The 15487-nt window shown below is 38.0% G+C and overlaps 2 protein-coding genes across 2 annotated transcripts in view; one reads left to right on the top strand and one right to left on the bottom strand.

Annotated features, from left to right (window-relative positions):
• The window catches only part of XPNPEP3 (X-prolyl aminopeptidase 3), a 74534-nt gene extending 72154 nt beyond the window's left edge, over nt 1-2380 (bottom strand). Inside the window, exon 1 of the mRNA XM_032882920.1 lies at nt 2220-2380. Coding sequence (XP_032738811.1) covers nt 2220-2283 — 64 coding nt within the window. The 5' untranslated portion in view covers nt 2284-2380. The remainder of the gene's footprint in view (nt 1-2219) is intronic.
• A 383-nt stretch (nt 2381-2763) lies between these two features.
• The window catches only part of ST13 (ST13 Hsp70 interacting protein), a 29968-nt gene continuing 17244 nt past the window's right edge, over nt 2764-15487 (top strand). The window contains exons 1-4 of the mRNA XM_032882923.1: nt 2764-3025; nt 9036-9093; nt 11512-11587; nt 13328-13398. Of these exons, the coding sequence (XP_032738814.1) occupies nt 2916-3025; nt 9036-9093; nt 11512-11587; nt 13328-13398 (315 nt within the window). The 5' untranslated portion in view covers nt 2764-2915. The remainder of the gene's footprint in view (nt 3026-9035; nt 9094-11511; nt 11588-13327; nt 13399-15487) is intronic.

The following is a 15487-nucleotide window of genomic DNA, read 5'->3' on the forward strand; positions in this document are numbered from 1 at the left end:
CTTGATAAAAGCCTTTTTCAAGTCTCAAGGTCTCCTAATGTTAAGGGCACATGCACATTTCCTCTTGGCCCCCTCCCTGCTGCCAGGAAACATCTATCACTTTTTCTTTCTCCCTACCACTGCCACTAAATTTAGTATGTTATATTACAATTACTTGCTTTTTTGCCTCCCATGATGGTAGAAACTATGCTCCATCCTCACATGTGATGTTTAATGTTTACTGAATGAATTAACTGCAAACAGGCTTTAAAAAAATTATTCTTTAGTCAATGTTTTCACTTTAGGATTGCATGACTTTCACAGATGAGAAACCTTCCTATTGTACTCAATATTCTGCACTGCAGAGTTTTTCTAAAGAACAGCAACCAAGAGCACCACAGGCATGCAAAGCTCTATTTATGAGCATCTCAAGACAGTAGAATTTTCAAATTCTGAAACTTAGTAAAATCCCCAAATGACATTTTTAAAGACCCATCACTGCCTTTCTTGAGCCCCCATGCCACTTGAGTCAAGACTCTGTTAGACTCTATCGCTATACTGTCATTTATCTATTGCTTGTCTATCATCCTGACAAGACAGCAACTCCAGGGAAGTGGAGATTCATCCAAAATGACTATTAAAAAGTTATTTAATGAAGAGAACATTCTTTTTGGCTCAATAAAAGTTCCAAAAGGACTCTACTAAGCCAAAGTTAAGACCTATTGGTGGTATTACAGAAAAAGAACTAGACAGCAATTATACAACTAAAACTACTGACTTGCAATTTGTGATCCTATGTTGGTTTCAGTTCAATAAAATGAGGATAACTGCCCGAACTTAATCCACTTGTGAAGATCCAAGCAGATCATCTATTCAACACTCCTATATATATATACTGTAGTGTTAATGTTAGGAAGTGGTTTAATTTACTTATTGCTTTAAGGCAAAATGAACCATAATGAATATATTTTTCAAAAATGTTGGCATGTATAATCCAGTATCTAGTGTTAAACTTTCATGGGCACCTGTGTGGCTCAGATTATGATCCCAGGGTCCTGGGATTGAGCCCCACATCTGGCTCCCTGCTCAGCGGGGAGCCTGCTTCTCCCTCTCCCACTGTTGCTTCCCCTGCTTGTGCGCGCTTTCTCAAATAAATAAAATCCTAAAAAAAAAAAAAAAAACACAAAAAAACAAAACCCAAACCTCTCATTAATAAAGTTTTACACAAAGTCTCAATTAAAAAAAAAAAAGTCACAAGCAAAAGATGGTACCAGCTCTAAACCATAGGTTGTGGCTTATGTGATCAACACAAGCTACGTATCTATTTACCTAATCCTATGGAGGACAGCTTTCTGCCACTTAACTATTAGAACCAAAGAGCAAATTCTGTGCACTGGACAGTGATTATTTTTTACAGGAAAAACAAATCTTGTAATTACCATCCCACTTTCATTAAAGCAGATCAATGTGAGAAATACACGCCAAGACATAGATTTGATGTCAAATACCATATGCTCTGGTTTACACATTGGTCACCTACTGGCCAAAAACCTGAAATATGATCCAATGGTCGGCCCGCCCGCAAAGTAGTTGACTCAGGTTTCACTGATCGAGGTTTATGTTCACCAGATTAATTGTTCGCGAGAGTACACCCTAAAAGAACGGCCCCCATTATTCCTGGACTCCTTCATCTTGCCTTTACGAACGGGGCTTCAGACATTAAAAAGCCCCGGGAGTATTTCCAAGCATTATCTCTTCCGAGAGGAAATGCTCAAGGGATTTGTGTTACTAAACATGTTTCTTGTACATGCTGGAGCCAGCTCTCAAGTCAACTCTTTGAAAACACGAAAAAAGCATTTCAAGGTAACCTAACAAAAGCAAAAGCTACTTGACATGAGACACTTTGTTATCTACGCAAGTGAAAACTGACACAACTTCTAGGAGTCCAAGTAACTTTGAAGACAGCCCCTCTGGGGGATGGCACACACTTTTCTCTCTGCAGTCATTCCGGCTTCCCAGAATACCTCACGGTAGGGAGAACACAGGGCCCACCCTTTTCCAGAAGCAGCAGGTAAAGAAGAAATCCAAGGAGCGTACAAAGGGTTTGGGAGTGGAGGCCCCAGCCGGGGAAGGGTCCGCCGAAAAAGGGATCGCCTGAGACCAACTTGAATCCCTCTGGGGCGCCTCAAGTTTCTCAGACAGCAAGCCCCGGAGTGGACACCGTGGGAGATGAGTCTAACCTGAGAGGCAGCGGGCGCTTGCTACGGCGGGAACCAGCTTAGTTGCTGAGAGTAACCAAAGCATGACGTCCTCGCTCACGCGGCAGGAAGGAAAAGAGGAAAACAGCCGGAGAAGCGGCCGTCCACAGAATTGCGTCGCCAGGAAACCAAGCCAAGCGCCCCTCCCCTTCCGGCCAGCGGCGCTCGCCGGGCTTTCCTTCCACGCGGCGCTGAATGCTGACGTCACGCCCAGGGCTGTGACGGACGCTCCTGCCGGAGGGCCTGTTTGCTGTCCTGTCGTCGCGCTCCACTTAATTCCCACACGCACAAAACGTCCGATTCTAAAATGATTCCCTGCAGGGGCTGATATTTCCCGTGTCCTTGAAAGCACTAAGTGGGGGGATTGATTCAGAGAACTCGCTCAGATTTAAAATATAAGAAAGCATGCGTAAGGAGGCAGGCAACAGCGTGAACAGTCACACTTCTAGAAGGTTCTAGGAAGTGCGCAGGGGCAGAGGCGGAGGGAGTAGGAACGGACGGGCGAAGGACCCGGGGTCACGAGACCGTTGGGTAGGCGGAGCCAGCGCCGGGGAGGTTCTAGTCTGTTCTGCCTCGCGGCAGCCGCCCCCTTCCACACGATCACGCTGAGCTAGTACCCGCGCCTGGAATCCGGTCGCAACCTCAGCCGCGCCTGCCGCCTGCCACTGCCTCCGGACCATGGACCCCCGCAAAGTGAGCGAGCTTCGGGCTTTCGTGAAAATGTGTAAGCAGGATCCGAGCGTTCTGCACACCGAGGAAATGCGTTTCCTGCGGGAGTGGGTGGAGAGGTGAGACCTGGGCCGAGGACCGTTGGGGGTGGGAGGAGGGACGGCTGGAGGGGGGAGCTGGGCCGGAGCCTACGTGGGGTGGACGGGCGGGGAGCTCCGCCGGGAGGGCCTGCCGAGTCGCCGCCTGTTTGTGGTTCTCCCTGGCCAGGAACCGGCGGCGACTTCGGGGGCTAATGGAGGATTGGAAAGCTTATATAGTAGGAGGTGGGAAGGAGGAGGCACAGCTGGGTTCCCTCACCCTGAGGTCGTCAGGGGTGTGTCTTGGGCAAAATAGAAATGCAGAGGATTGCATGGGCTTGAGTCCTGTAGACGTGGTGGGGGTGGGGAGCTGCAAGATTTCGTTTTCGCGTGGAGTTTTTCTTGAAATATCGTGTCCTGCTTAGGTCGCAATGACAGCGCTTTTACGCATTACGTCTTTAAATAGTGTTTTAATAATAATTTGCTATACGAGTTCTAATAAAATGGTAATTATTAGATTAACTTTGAATTTACAGCGGTCCTTACTGCGTAGAATTATTTTGGGAATCATTTATTGGTACCTCGGTAGTAGCGGTGCCATTACACTGAACACTTGAAGAAAAATGATTTTTCAAGGACCAGTATGTTACCATGATTTGTTCTTGTTGTCCTTAAATCTAGAGTACCTGGCTACGTGCACGGAATTAATTGCATAAGCATTGTGCCAGGTGCTAGGAAACCGTATAAGTGCAGTTTATTTAGTGAGACAGGTGAATAAATACAGAAATTTGTTTTGATATTTACTGTATGATAGAGACTAATATTTTTCATATTCGGAGAGAATTTAAGAGAGAAAGGGAAATCTTCCCCGAGACGGTTTTTTTAAAAAACATCACTACTAGTAAGGAATTTAAATGACACACAAATCGCACCTCGTGGTGATAATAAATACAATGCAAAGCAATGTGACTCTTTAGAGGTACTACCGGAAACAGCGATCTTTTTATTTTAGTGATATTTTTATAGGGGAAGGTGAACCCCTGATGACCAGATAATTTCAAGAATATTTCTTTCAACAAACTCTTCTAAGGAAGAAACTTAAGTTACAATCTGTCAACGTTGTATGTCGTGGTGTTTTTTTCCTCTAAGAAGTTTTCCAATTTTTTTCCTCCACTAGTTTTCTAACTATGGTAAGATTTTGCGTATGTTTTAAATGTTAAATTCTGAGATCACTTACAATTACTGCAGTACCTTAAAAACTGTTTCTGGTAGTTAACAAGAATACTGTTTTTGTAACAGGAAAACCTACAAGATGCTAATTTCAGGACTAGGAGGTTAGGCCTGGATTTCAGTCGGTTTTTTCCTCTTGAATAACTTGATAATCCAAATGCATCACTTTAGATATTTGTATGTTTTAAATCTTTTTTATCCATCGTAGGAAAGAGCTTACAAGTACATTGTTTATAATATTCCAGGTAAAGCTGGGTGTGTATACCACCGGAAGAAATGGTTGATGCCAAGACTCAACATTATAATGAGTACATACAATGTTTTGTTCCACTGCTGGGGAGGAAAAAGGGAGCTATGAAGAAAAAGCTGAAACAAATCTAAGAACATTGTAGCTTGGGCTGGAGTGATTATGGCTATCTAGAGAATTTCAGTTTAAGGCTTGGAAAATACTGTCAAAGTTATTTCTGGAAAATACTTATGTTTTTTTTTGTTTGTTTTGTTTTGTTTTGTTTTGTTTTTTTGTTTTTGACATTTCACGTATGTGGGGCGCCAGGGTGGTCAGCTGCCTTCTGCTCAGGTCATGATCCCAGAGTACTGGGATCAAGCCCAGCGTCCAGCTCCCTGCTCAGTGGGAAGCCTGCTTTTCCCATTGCCCCTGCCTGTGTTCCCTCTCTCGCTGTGTCTCTGTCAAATAAATAATAAAATCTTAGAAAATTTTCACATAGGTGATCCTTTTTTTTTTGTCATCCATGTATGTTTCCCTTGTGGTGTCCTAAATTTTTGGTTTAAGTATGGGATGAAGCATGTTGGCATGCGTAGGGGCCCTATTCTGAAGCTTTCGTTGTCTCTTGAAAATTTTTGTGTCTTTGAGGCTTTTGCTTGAAGTACATCAATTTCTCTCTGCCTTCATGTCAGCCTTCTTAAGTGCAGGATTATAGGAGGTTGGACTGAACGTGGAGACTTCTGGGTCCAGGAACGTTCCAAGGCCTAATCTTACTATAAAGGCTCCTAAAGTTGAAACCGTATCAGAGTTCTTTGTTCATACTAGATTAGTTGTAGGTACCCAGGTTCAGACATTGAAGAACAGTTCGTTTAGTTTATTTGTGTATTTACCAGAATTTTTACCACTGTTTATAGTTTAAAATTTTATTTGATATTAAGAATTTAACAAATGAAAAGAGGAAAAAAAGAATTTATTTAACGACATTGTTAATTGGACAAAGAGAAATAAAGAATTTTTTTGGCTCAGTCTGTGAGGATCCAGGGAGATAATGATGTTTTCAGTGAGTATGTTTGGGGTATTTTTTGTTTTCTTTATAGGAAGAATTGTTTTTTGAGACTAGTATTTCATTTTATGGTGATTGAAGATCAGAGGGATTATCTTTGTGTTGTAATCTCCAGCACAGTGCATGGCGTATGGCTTTGCGGTAAATACTTTAAATGAAAGGAACAGGATGCACTTCTGTTTGCAGTGAGTTGAGAACACAGCATCCAATTTTTTGTACAGGTGAATAATAACTATAACTCAAAGCATTTCGAATGTATCAAATTAAGAGAATTATGAATGAGGTCTCGTGTGAGTCCATATGAGAAAGGTCTCTGCACTAGCCCTACTTGGTGGCATAAAAGCCTATACTGGTAGAGTCCAGTTTGCAGTGATGGGGAGGGAATTAGTGTGTTTTAAATCTTGAAAGTATTAAATGAAATTTTTGTACCTATAAGTTGGTTTTAACCTTCCAGTAGTTAGATTTTGTAAGGTGAGAAACTCTAAATGTAGCTTATGGATAACCTTCTTGTGTTCTTTTTCTTCCCTGTTTTAAAATTTTTTTAAAAAGTTGAAATTTGCAGGAAAATTGAAATGCAGTGCAAACATTTTTCCTGCAACGGTTTCTAGTGTTGTGCCCTCAGCACCATTGTATATTTCCTACAATTCAAGGATAGTCTTTCCAGTACAGCCACCAAACTCAGGAAACTAAGAATGATGCATTAATGCTATCTAATTCTCAGAATTCCATGTTGCACTTTATTGTTGTGACTTCTAATCTCTATTCTGAAGAATTGTTCATTCATTGGCTTTCATGACCTTGGCAGTTTTGCATATTACAGACCAGCTATTTTGGATAATTTCCCTCAATTTGGGTTTGTCTTAGATTAATCTAAAGATTAGATTTAGCTTAACACATTTTTTTTTAAAAGGTTTACTTGTTTTATTTTTATTTATTTATTTTTTTTAAGATTTTATTTGTTTATTTGACAGAGATCACAAGTATGCGGAAAGACAGGCAGAGAGGGGGAAGCAGGCTCCCTGCCAAGCAGAGAGCCGGATGCGGGGCTTGATCCCAGAACCCTGAGATCATGACCTGAGTGGAAGGCAGAGGCTTAACCCGCTGAGCCCCCAGGCGCCCCAAAGGTTTACTTATTTTAGTGGGAGAGAGTGAGAGCGTGAACCTGTTCGAGCAAGTGGGGAGAGGGGCAAAGGGAGAGGGAAAGAGAGAGTCTCAAGCAGACCCCAAGCACAGCCCCAGAGTTTCATCCCACAACCCTAAGGTCACAACCGAAGTGGAAGCACCAGATGCATAAGGGACTAAGCCACCCAGGCACCAACATAATATATTTCTTGGTAAGACTGTCACTTCCCAAAATTTAACATAAGTTAGATTGTTGTGGCTGTGTTTGAAGGTCTCCCTAAATACTTTCCTGAATGTTGCATTTTGAAACTTAGGAAAAACACGGCTTAAGGAGCCCTGTGTCTTCATTAAAAGTTCACTGCAAAAGGGGTCCCTGGGTGGTGCTGTCAGTTAAGTGTCTGCCTTCACCTCAGGTCCCTGGGATCAAGATTCCCCACAGCAGGCTCTGCGCTCACCAGGGAGTCTGCTTGTCCCTCTCCCTTGAACTCTGCCCCTCCTTCGTGATTCTCTCTCCTGCTCTCAAATAAAAAAAATTTTTTGGAAAAAAAAAATTAACTGCAAGGAACTATTGTTTGAATACTGTGCTCTTTTGAAAAGTTTTTGTGTAGATCAGAATTTTAAAGAATTTTGTTTATATGGCTGTTCTCTTATTAAGTCATTTTATTTTGCTGAATTGCAAACTAAGAAATAAGATTTTTTTTTTGTAATTGTCACATTAAACTGAATAGGGAAAGTGTGCACATTTTTCGTGATCGGTGCTTAACAGTAAATTCCAAACTTTGTCTGTTAGTGTGTTTGCTGTTTTAGATTTATAGTTTCACTTCACATTGGCTTCGTTTTGTAAGTGAAAGACAAGCCATGGGGTGGGAGTAGATACTTGCAGCGCATAAAACTGACAGAGGGCTTGTATGCAGAGTTTACAAAGAATACCTACAGATAAATATGACAGAAAATCTAAAAGCAATAGGCTACTCAGATGGCCGATAGATAAATGAAAAGGGGCCCAACTACAATGAGATACCACTATACACCAATCGAAATGGCTAAAAATATAAAAGATGGATAATAGCTAAATGTTGGCTGAGGTGTAGAACAACTGGATTTTTAAAGAATAATTAGTGGAATTCTTTTGCACTGCTAATACAAGCGTAAATTGGTAAAGGAATTTTGAAGAATCAAATCCATTTCTCGTTTGGAAAACAATGTCCACTTAAATCCAACATACACATATCTTGTGTCCGGAAATTCCACCCACCTAAAATGAATGTAAACATGGATATAACTTTAGTTGTAAAGAATTAATATCTGAGGGTATTTTGAAGTAGATTCCTTTCAGTTTCCCGGGTGAATATTTCTCTCTCTTTTCCATAAAAGTTGATGGCTTTTTTTTTTTTTTTTTAAAGGCAAATTTAGTTAAGTTCTTGTGACTTCCAGATAATGTCATGGAGGAGTGCCCTTAATCCGTTGAACATTTTAGTCACAGGACTGCTGCATGGGGCCCATTTACTTCAGAGTCTGACCCAAATGGAGCATACGGCACTAATTCTTCATAATCTGTTTTCCTCCTTGTTTTTAAGTTATTTGTGTGTAGTTCATGGTGTTGTCCTGGAGTATTTGGGAAAGGACTTACAAGGCCAAGGGGAAGTGTTAATGGGTGGATTGTAGAAGGGATAAGGAGAAAATCTATACTGTGAGGGGCATTATGAAATACAAACAAAGAATACAAACAGAGGAAACAAAACATTTTGAAGAATTACACTACGACTTCCTAATTATTTCATAAATTGATTATTTGAATTTAAGTGAACTCTTACTAAAGTTGAAGTTTGGATTCAGTATACTATCCTGCTGAATTCTGAACTAACAACTTGTACATATGATTTTTGTCATTGCATGTTTTTCTGCCTCTTCCTCTGAGAATGGGCATAGGGAAGCTATACAATTTTGTTTATTAGGCTTATTGAGGCAAGGAAAGGGTTAGATTTTTGTTAGCCAGTATGCTAAAAAAAATAAATAAAATTTTATTTTTTAATTTTTAATTTTTTTTTTAAGATTTTATTTATTTATTTGACAGAGAGATCACAAGTAGGCAGAGAGGCAGGCAGAGAGAGAGGAGGAAGCAGGCTCCCCGACAAGCAGAGAGCCCGATGCAGGACTCGATCCCAGGACCCTGAGATCATGACCTGAGCCGAAGGCAGAGACTTAACCCACTGAGCCACCCAGGCGCCCCAATAAATAAAATTTTAAGCTGAAAAAACTTAATACTGGAGCATTCAAATTGAATTTACTCTTAAAGGTTTGAGAAGGTAACCATCTGAGTATTTGTCTTTTTTTTTTCCAGTGTAAATAAATGTTGCTTTGCTCAATGAATTTTAATTTTCTAAACAAATATTTTTTTTCTCATTTTCCTCAAGCATGGGGGGTAAAATACCACCTGCCACTCATAAAACTAAATCAGAAGACAGTATCAAGGTAAGTTATGAATTTCATCTGTATGTTTAATGATAAAGTACTATAAGGTTTTTAAAGTGCTGCTCTCAAATTACCACTCCTGATTTCCTCAGGATCGCTTAGAAATAAGATCTTCGTAAAATTTCTGTTGGACATGGAGGATCTGAAATCTGATGTAATACGGAGAATTTGGGGTGAATGTGCACCGTGTTTGGGAATAAAAGCTTGTGTGTGTGACGTGCATGACCTGTAGGTGGTGAGCTCTGTGGCTGTGCCTTATGTAGTCTTCATCATCTTTGCATCTGTAGCACCGAGCACAGGACTTTATGCATTGTGGGTACTTGATTAAAATTTGCGAAGTAAATGAAAAATAGTCCAAATCGGTAATTCTTTAGTTTTTCTATCTTATCACCTGAGGATTATTTCTGAGTATGAGTCAGCATATTCGCCCAACAAGGGCACATAATAGATTAGGAGGAGCTTACCGGTAGCTGAAGTTTAAATATGGGGGTGGGTATACCCTTAAGAATGCATCCTTCAAGAGAAGAGTGGGGCAGAGGGAACAAAAAAGACTTCTGGTGGCTCATGAGAAAGAAAGCAGAAAACAGCCTGCTCGCTCCTTTAAAGTAGGCAGGAAACCAGCCCTAACAATGGACAGAGGAGGGGATTAATGCCAAGCCAAGCTTACTAGCTCTCTGAGCTCTCATTTTAATTTCATTTTTATTTTTGATCCTCCTCCAAAGACCTCTCCCATTCTTTTTTTTTTCTTTCCTTTCTCTTTCTTTTTTCCTATCTTCTTTCCCCCTTCCTTCCTTCGAAACAAAGATGCTTCAGAATTCTTTTTTCTGTTTTGTGTTTTCACATCTAAATATTTTTCCCCAAGTTTCCTTCCTTCCTTCCTTTTTTTAAGAGCGAGAACACGAGGGGTGGGGAGAACAGAGAGACTCTTAAGGAGACTCCACGTTGGGCTTGGAACCCAACACTGGGTTAATCTCAAGACCCTGCAGTCATGGCCTGAGCCAAAATGAAGAGTCAGACTGAGCCAGCCAAGCAGGTGCTCTCCCTAAGTTTTCTGATTAGTGGTCTTCAGTTGATAAGAAAAGAAACCATTTTATTTTTTAGAACCCTAAACAACGTTCGTCTATCTGGATATGAAATCAGAAGTTCTATCTTTGAACAAATGAAATGAGAGAAGTGAAACAAAAGCCCCCAAAGTAGTTAACTCTTATTTTAGAGGACTCATTTGTCAGAGTTTACTAGTTCCTGATAGGATGCTTTTGATAGTATACCTAGACAGGATTTTTTTTTAATAAGATTTTATTTATTTGACAGATCACAAGTAGGCAGAGAGGAAGGCAGAGAGAGAGGGAGGAAGCAGGCTCCCTGCTGAGCAGAGAGCCCGATGTGGGGCTCGATCCCAGGACCCTGAGATCATGACCCGAGCCGAAGGCAGAGGCTTTAATCCACTGAGCACCCAGGCACCTCCTATATAGAATATTTTGCTATGTGGTAAACATGTATGAAGACAAAATTATATTTAATCTGTGTCTCTGCTAAAATATTTTGTAAGAAAACATTCTGATTTGGAATTAAATACTAAAATGTCTGACACCTTGCATGTAGTAGGGTCTCAACATATATTTGGTAATGACGTTGGGTTTTGATTCTAATTTTTAAGAATTACAAAAAGTAGCAACCTAAATAACTGGTTACATAATTTATACTAATACAGTTAAATGAGTAGACGGGGTGTGCTAATTGTGATACATTCTTTATGAAACAGCATTATTAAATGGAAAGGTCAAAGTGCAGAGTTGTCTTGTATCTGTGCGTTGAGAATATCTAATGGCATACTCCAGAAACCACACTGGTTACTTACAGGATGGTAAGGAAATTTGGTTTTCATCATGTGTACTTTGAAATTCTTTGAATTCTCATCATTTGTGTATTATGGGTCCATTGTTCCGTATTTGAAATTCCAAACTCAGAACCATTGAAAATGTAAAGATTTTTAGTGTATTTGTTTGTCAGTAAAGCATAATCTGAACAGATGTGAGGCTGTTTATAGTTTCCCACTTGTGAACGCTTCGACTTTGTTTTGCAGGGATAGTAATATGTTGATCAGGGAGAGTTGTGGACCACAGAGCCTGTTGAAAGTGCAGCATGAGTATGGGTTATGTATTTGTGTTAAGCTTCCTACAGTCCAGCATTTTTTAAATTCTAAAACTTGTTTAAAAGGTTTGGAGGAGGGATTGGACCTATTCTTAATTTAAATAGAGAAATGAAAGTTTAAACAAGTTTACTAAAACAGTATAAGAAGGGTTACATTAACAATTGAAATATAACGTATGTAAACGGTTTATATATGTTTTTATAAATTAATATATATATTGGTGTGTTGTTATATACTGAAAGCATTATTTGCCTTCCCTTTGGTAGGAAGAAAAACCAGATAGTAAGAAGGCGGAGGAAAACATAAAGACAGATGAACCATCAAGTGAGGAGAGTGATCTAGGTGAGAAGATGGTATAGTTAGTTTGTATTTGATAATCTCATAAGATCCTGTGCTGATTTTTACTAAATTGACTTAATCAGGGCTAATAGAAATGTAACATAGCTAAACTACATCCAAAACTTAAAATTTTCTAGTAGCCACATTAAAAAATTAAAAATTAAACAGATGAAATTAACTGAATATATCTAACATAACTAAAATATTAACATTTTAACATGTAATCAGTATGGAAAAATTATTGGTGAGATCTCCTTTTTTTCATACTAAGTCTTCAAAATTCAGGGTATATTTTATATTTACAGCACATTTCAGTGCAGATGTTAGATGTTACATTTTTGTGTAAGTATTTGATGTATATTCAGACTTAATTAAATTTGTAGTTGGGTTACATAACCAAATTGTTCTAAATAAATGTAAAAGTTTTCCAGTAACTGAATCAAGTACCAGAAAATTATTTTCCTGTTACTACTTGCATCCACATTGATAAAACTTGTTCATTTTAGGAGAAATGATATGCCACGAGTTTGGTTGTTTTTTGTTTGGAAGTTTTTCAGGCTGCAGAGTGACAAAAATCTTTTCCTAAATTAGGAAGTCCTTTGAGACTATAAATACATATCCCAGTTATTAAATGGGCAGTCTCTTAATTCATAGACTGTCTAAAAGCTAAAGAAATATATTTGTAATTTTTAAAATTTTGATCAATTGATCTTTGATACTGTTAGAGAGGACCTCTTGTTTGTGGGCTTAATTGATCTTTCACTTTTTATAAAATATCTTTTTCAGTCTTATAATTTTCCAACAGTTTTAACTATGATAATATCTTACCATCTCTTCATCCAAAAGCAATTTGTTTTTTGTGTATGAATTAAGCTTTTTTATAGTTAGGCAAAGTTACAAGTTCAGTTCCTATTAAAAGTTGACTAAAGTTTTCCTGTTTGACAATAATTCGAACTTCAGGTTGCTGATTACAGTTTCATTCTTTTTTTTTTTTTTTAAGTTCATTTATTTAATCTGTGTACCCAACGTGGGTTTTGAACTCAGAACCCTGAGATCAAGAGTCACATGCTCTTCTGACTGAACCAGCCAGGTGTCCCTCAGTTTCATTCTTTTTTGACTGTCAGCAGGAAACATTCAATTCACTCTTACTTGCTAAAAAATCTCTTAATATTGTCTGTTATTTTGAAAAGTTTTTCTTATTGAACAGCTGTTTTCCTTTACTGTAGCAAATTAAAGTTGTCTGTCATGAAATTTATGACATATCTCTTTTCTAGTTTCTTTGCTGTTTGGTTATAGTGCTAGCTTTTGAGTTAGAGTCTGCATCAGCATTGTGCCTTTATCTTAATTTACTTGTAAAAAATATTTATTATTATTTACATCATCACTATAATTTAATGCTATCTCCATAAAATATTTTTTAATATATTACATTGATGTGTAGAAGAAAATACTTGAACTGAATCATTTTGTTGATACTACCTAAATCAGTGGTGTGTCTCTGTGTAATACCAGAAACTATGCACTTGCCAACATTTCCCACTACAAGACAGTGAAAAATACCTGAGATGATGCAACAGTTAAAATGAAATGTAATCTTAACAAAATTTAATGGGGAAATAGTTTACAGTGCATCAGTTTAAATAAATTATGAGTTGGAGTGGGTATAGTTGATTAGTTTTTAAGAGTCCTATGCAGCCAGTTTGGACAGCACAGGTCTTAGTGTCATTTTCTTAATTTTGGCAGAAATTGACAATGAAGGTGTGATTGAACCAGATACCGATGCCCCTCAAGAAATGGGAGATGAAAATGTAGAGGTAAATTCAGCGGCTTATTTTGTGCTTGTTGTAAGGAATGTGAAGGTCACACTTACTGCAATGATTTTGTGACATAATTCTGCCAGGAAAAGAACGTACTGAATCTTTCTCTGACTTAAGGTATTTAGGAAAACATTTTATTTTACTGCTTAAAATGTTTGTGAAAGTTCCCATTATGTTTACTCATACTCTAACAATCTCAGAAATCTTTATTATTTCCTTTTTACCTTCTTTTTCAATTTGCATCTGTTTTGACTACTCTTTAGGTTAGAGTTTACCTAACATTTATATTTAGAAATGAGATTTCTTATTAATGGGATATCTAATATCCCATTGTTTTCCAAAATGATTTTATCACAGTGGGGACAGTTTTACGTCAAGGTAGTGAAAATTGGTTCTTGGGAGGGGGCTTGCAAAAAACCTTAGATACTACAGTGGTTAGTGGTCTTCCAGAGGGTCGTAACATACATGCAATGTGTCTCTGTGGTATTAAAATGGAATGTGGGAGTATTAAAAAGTGTCTCTACACTCTTTGGGGGTTGATGATGAACCAAAGGCTTGAGAAACACTGAAATTGTGTAACAGTGGTTTAGAAACGTGGTCCATGTCCTCACCAACACTTGATGCTATCAGATTTCATCTTTACCAGGCTTATCACGTGAAATGTTATGCCTTTGTGGCTTTTAATTTGCATTTTTCCAATTTCTAATAAAGTTGAACAAATTCTAATATTTATTGGTCATTCACAGGTATTTGCAAAGTCCTGTTGTGACTTTCCCCATTTTTCTTCTGGGTTGTCTTTTTTTTCTTCCTGATTTATAATCCATTTTATGTTCTAGAGACTAACAATTTGTCATCTATATGTGCTCCACGTATATTCTGCTAGTTTGTGGCTTGTCGTCACTTTATGTTGTCTTAATAAACAATCTTTTAGTACAGTTATATAGATTTTTCTTTTATATATTATGCTTTCTTCAAGGTTATAATTGTTGTAATAAATACTTTTTTCCTTCTGAAAATTTTATGTTAACCTTTAACCTTTAATCTACGTGGCAGCACTATTAAAGAATTCCTTTCCTCACCAATGCCAAAATACACTGTTTCCATATATATGTGCCTCACTCTGGTGTTGTGTTTTTCTTGTCTAATTTTTTCCATGTACCAATGACACATTCATTGTCCACGTAATGGCTTATTATCTGATGGGGGACCCATAACAATTTAGGAGTATTTTGGCTGTTTTGTTGGCCTTTCTTTTTCCATATAAATTATAGAATATTATCAACCCCCGCCCCCAGTTAGACATGCATTAAATCTAAAATCAAGTTCGGGAGAAGATACAGCTCACTGTTTTGATTAACTACTCATGAATGTGTATCTTTCTAATTTTTAGATGTTTTCTGATGTTGTTAGATAATTTATTATCATATTCTCCATAAAGATTATGTGCATCTTTAAGAAATATAGGTACTTTTTGTCACAGTTTATTATGAAAGGAATTTTTAAGAATTTATGTATTCTATTGTATTCTGTTGATGATGTATCACTTGACATGTCAGGTTTCCAACATTGTATTTGCACTACTTGGAATATATTGGTCATTTTAAATTCTAGGGTTAACTTCCTTTAGCTCTGGAACATTTTCATCTAGTATCTTTCGAATATTGCCTCTTCCCCATTTTCTCAACTGTCATTCTGGAGTCCTAGTTAGGTATATGTTAGATTTTTTTTTCCCCACTATTGAATACTATTTCTTTATCACTGCTGAATTATATCAGTCATTTGGCTGTTGATGTGTGAATTTGAGGGCCTGTGTTTCTCATCTTTATGTCTTACTTTGATTCATTTTAAAGTATACTTTATTATTTATAATCTCATTTCTTGATTCATTTTCAGAACTTGCCTTTATACATTATAAACTTCATCAAACTCTTCCTGGTTTTATTCTTTTATTTTTCCTTACTCTTGCTCATTGAGGAGGTACCTTGTTTACTTGTGGATGGTGTGGGTATGTGTGTTTTGACTGCGTGCACACGCATGTGTATGTGTGTGTTAGACCATGAGTTCTTTGACATTTCATCTGGAAAAG

The sequence above is a fragment of the Lontra canadensis genome, unplaced genomic scaffold (assembly GCF_010015895.1).
Source record: "Lontra canadensis isolate GAN:19392208 unplaced genomic scaffold, GSC_riverotter_1.0 scaffold84, whole genome shotgun sequence".
NCBI lineage: Eukaryota > Metazoa > Chordata > Mammalia > Carnivora > Mustelidae > Lontra > Lontra canadensis.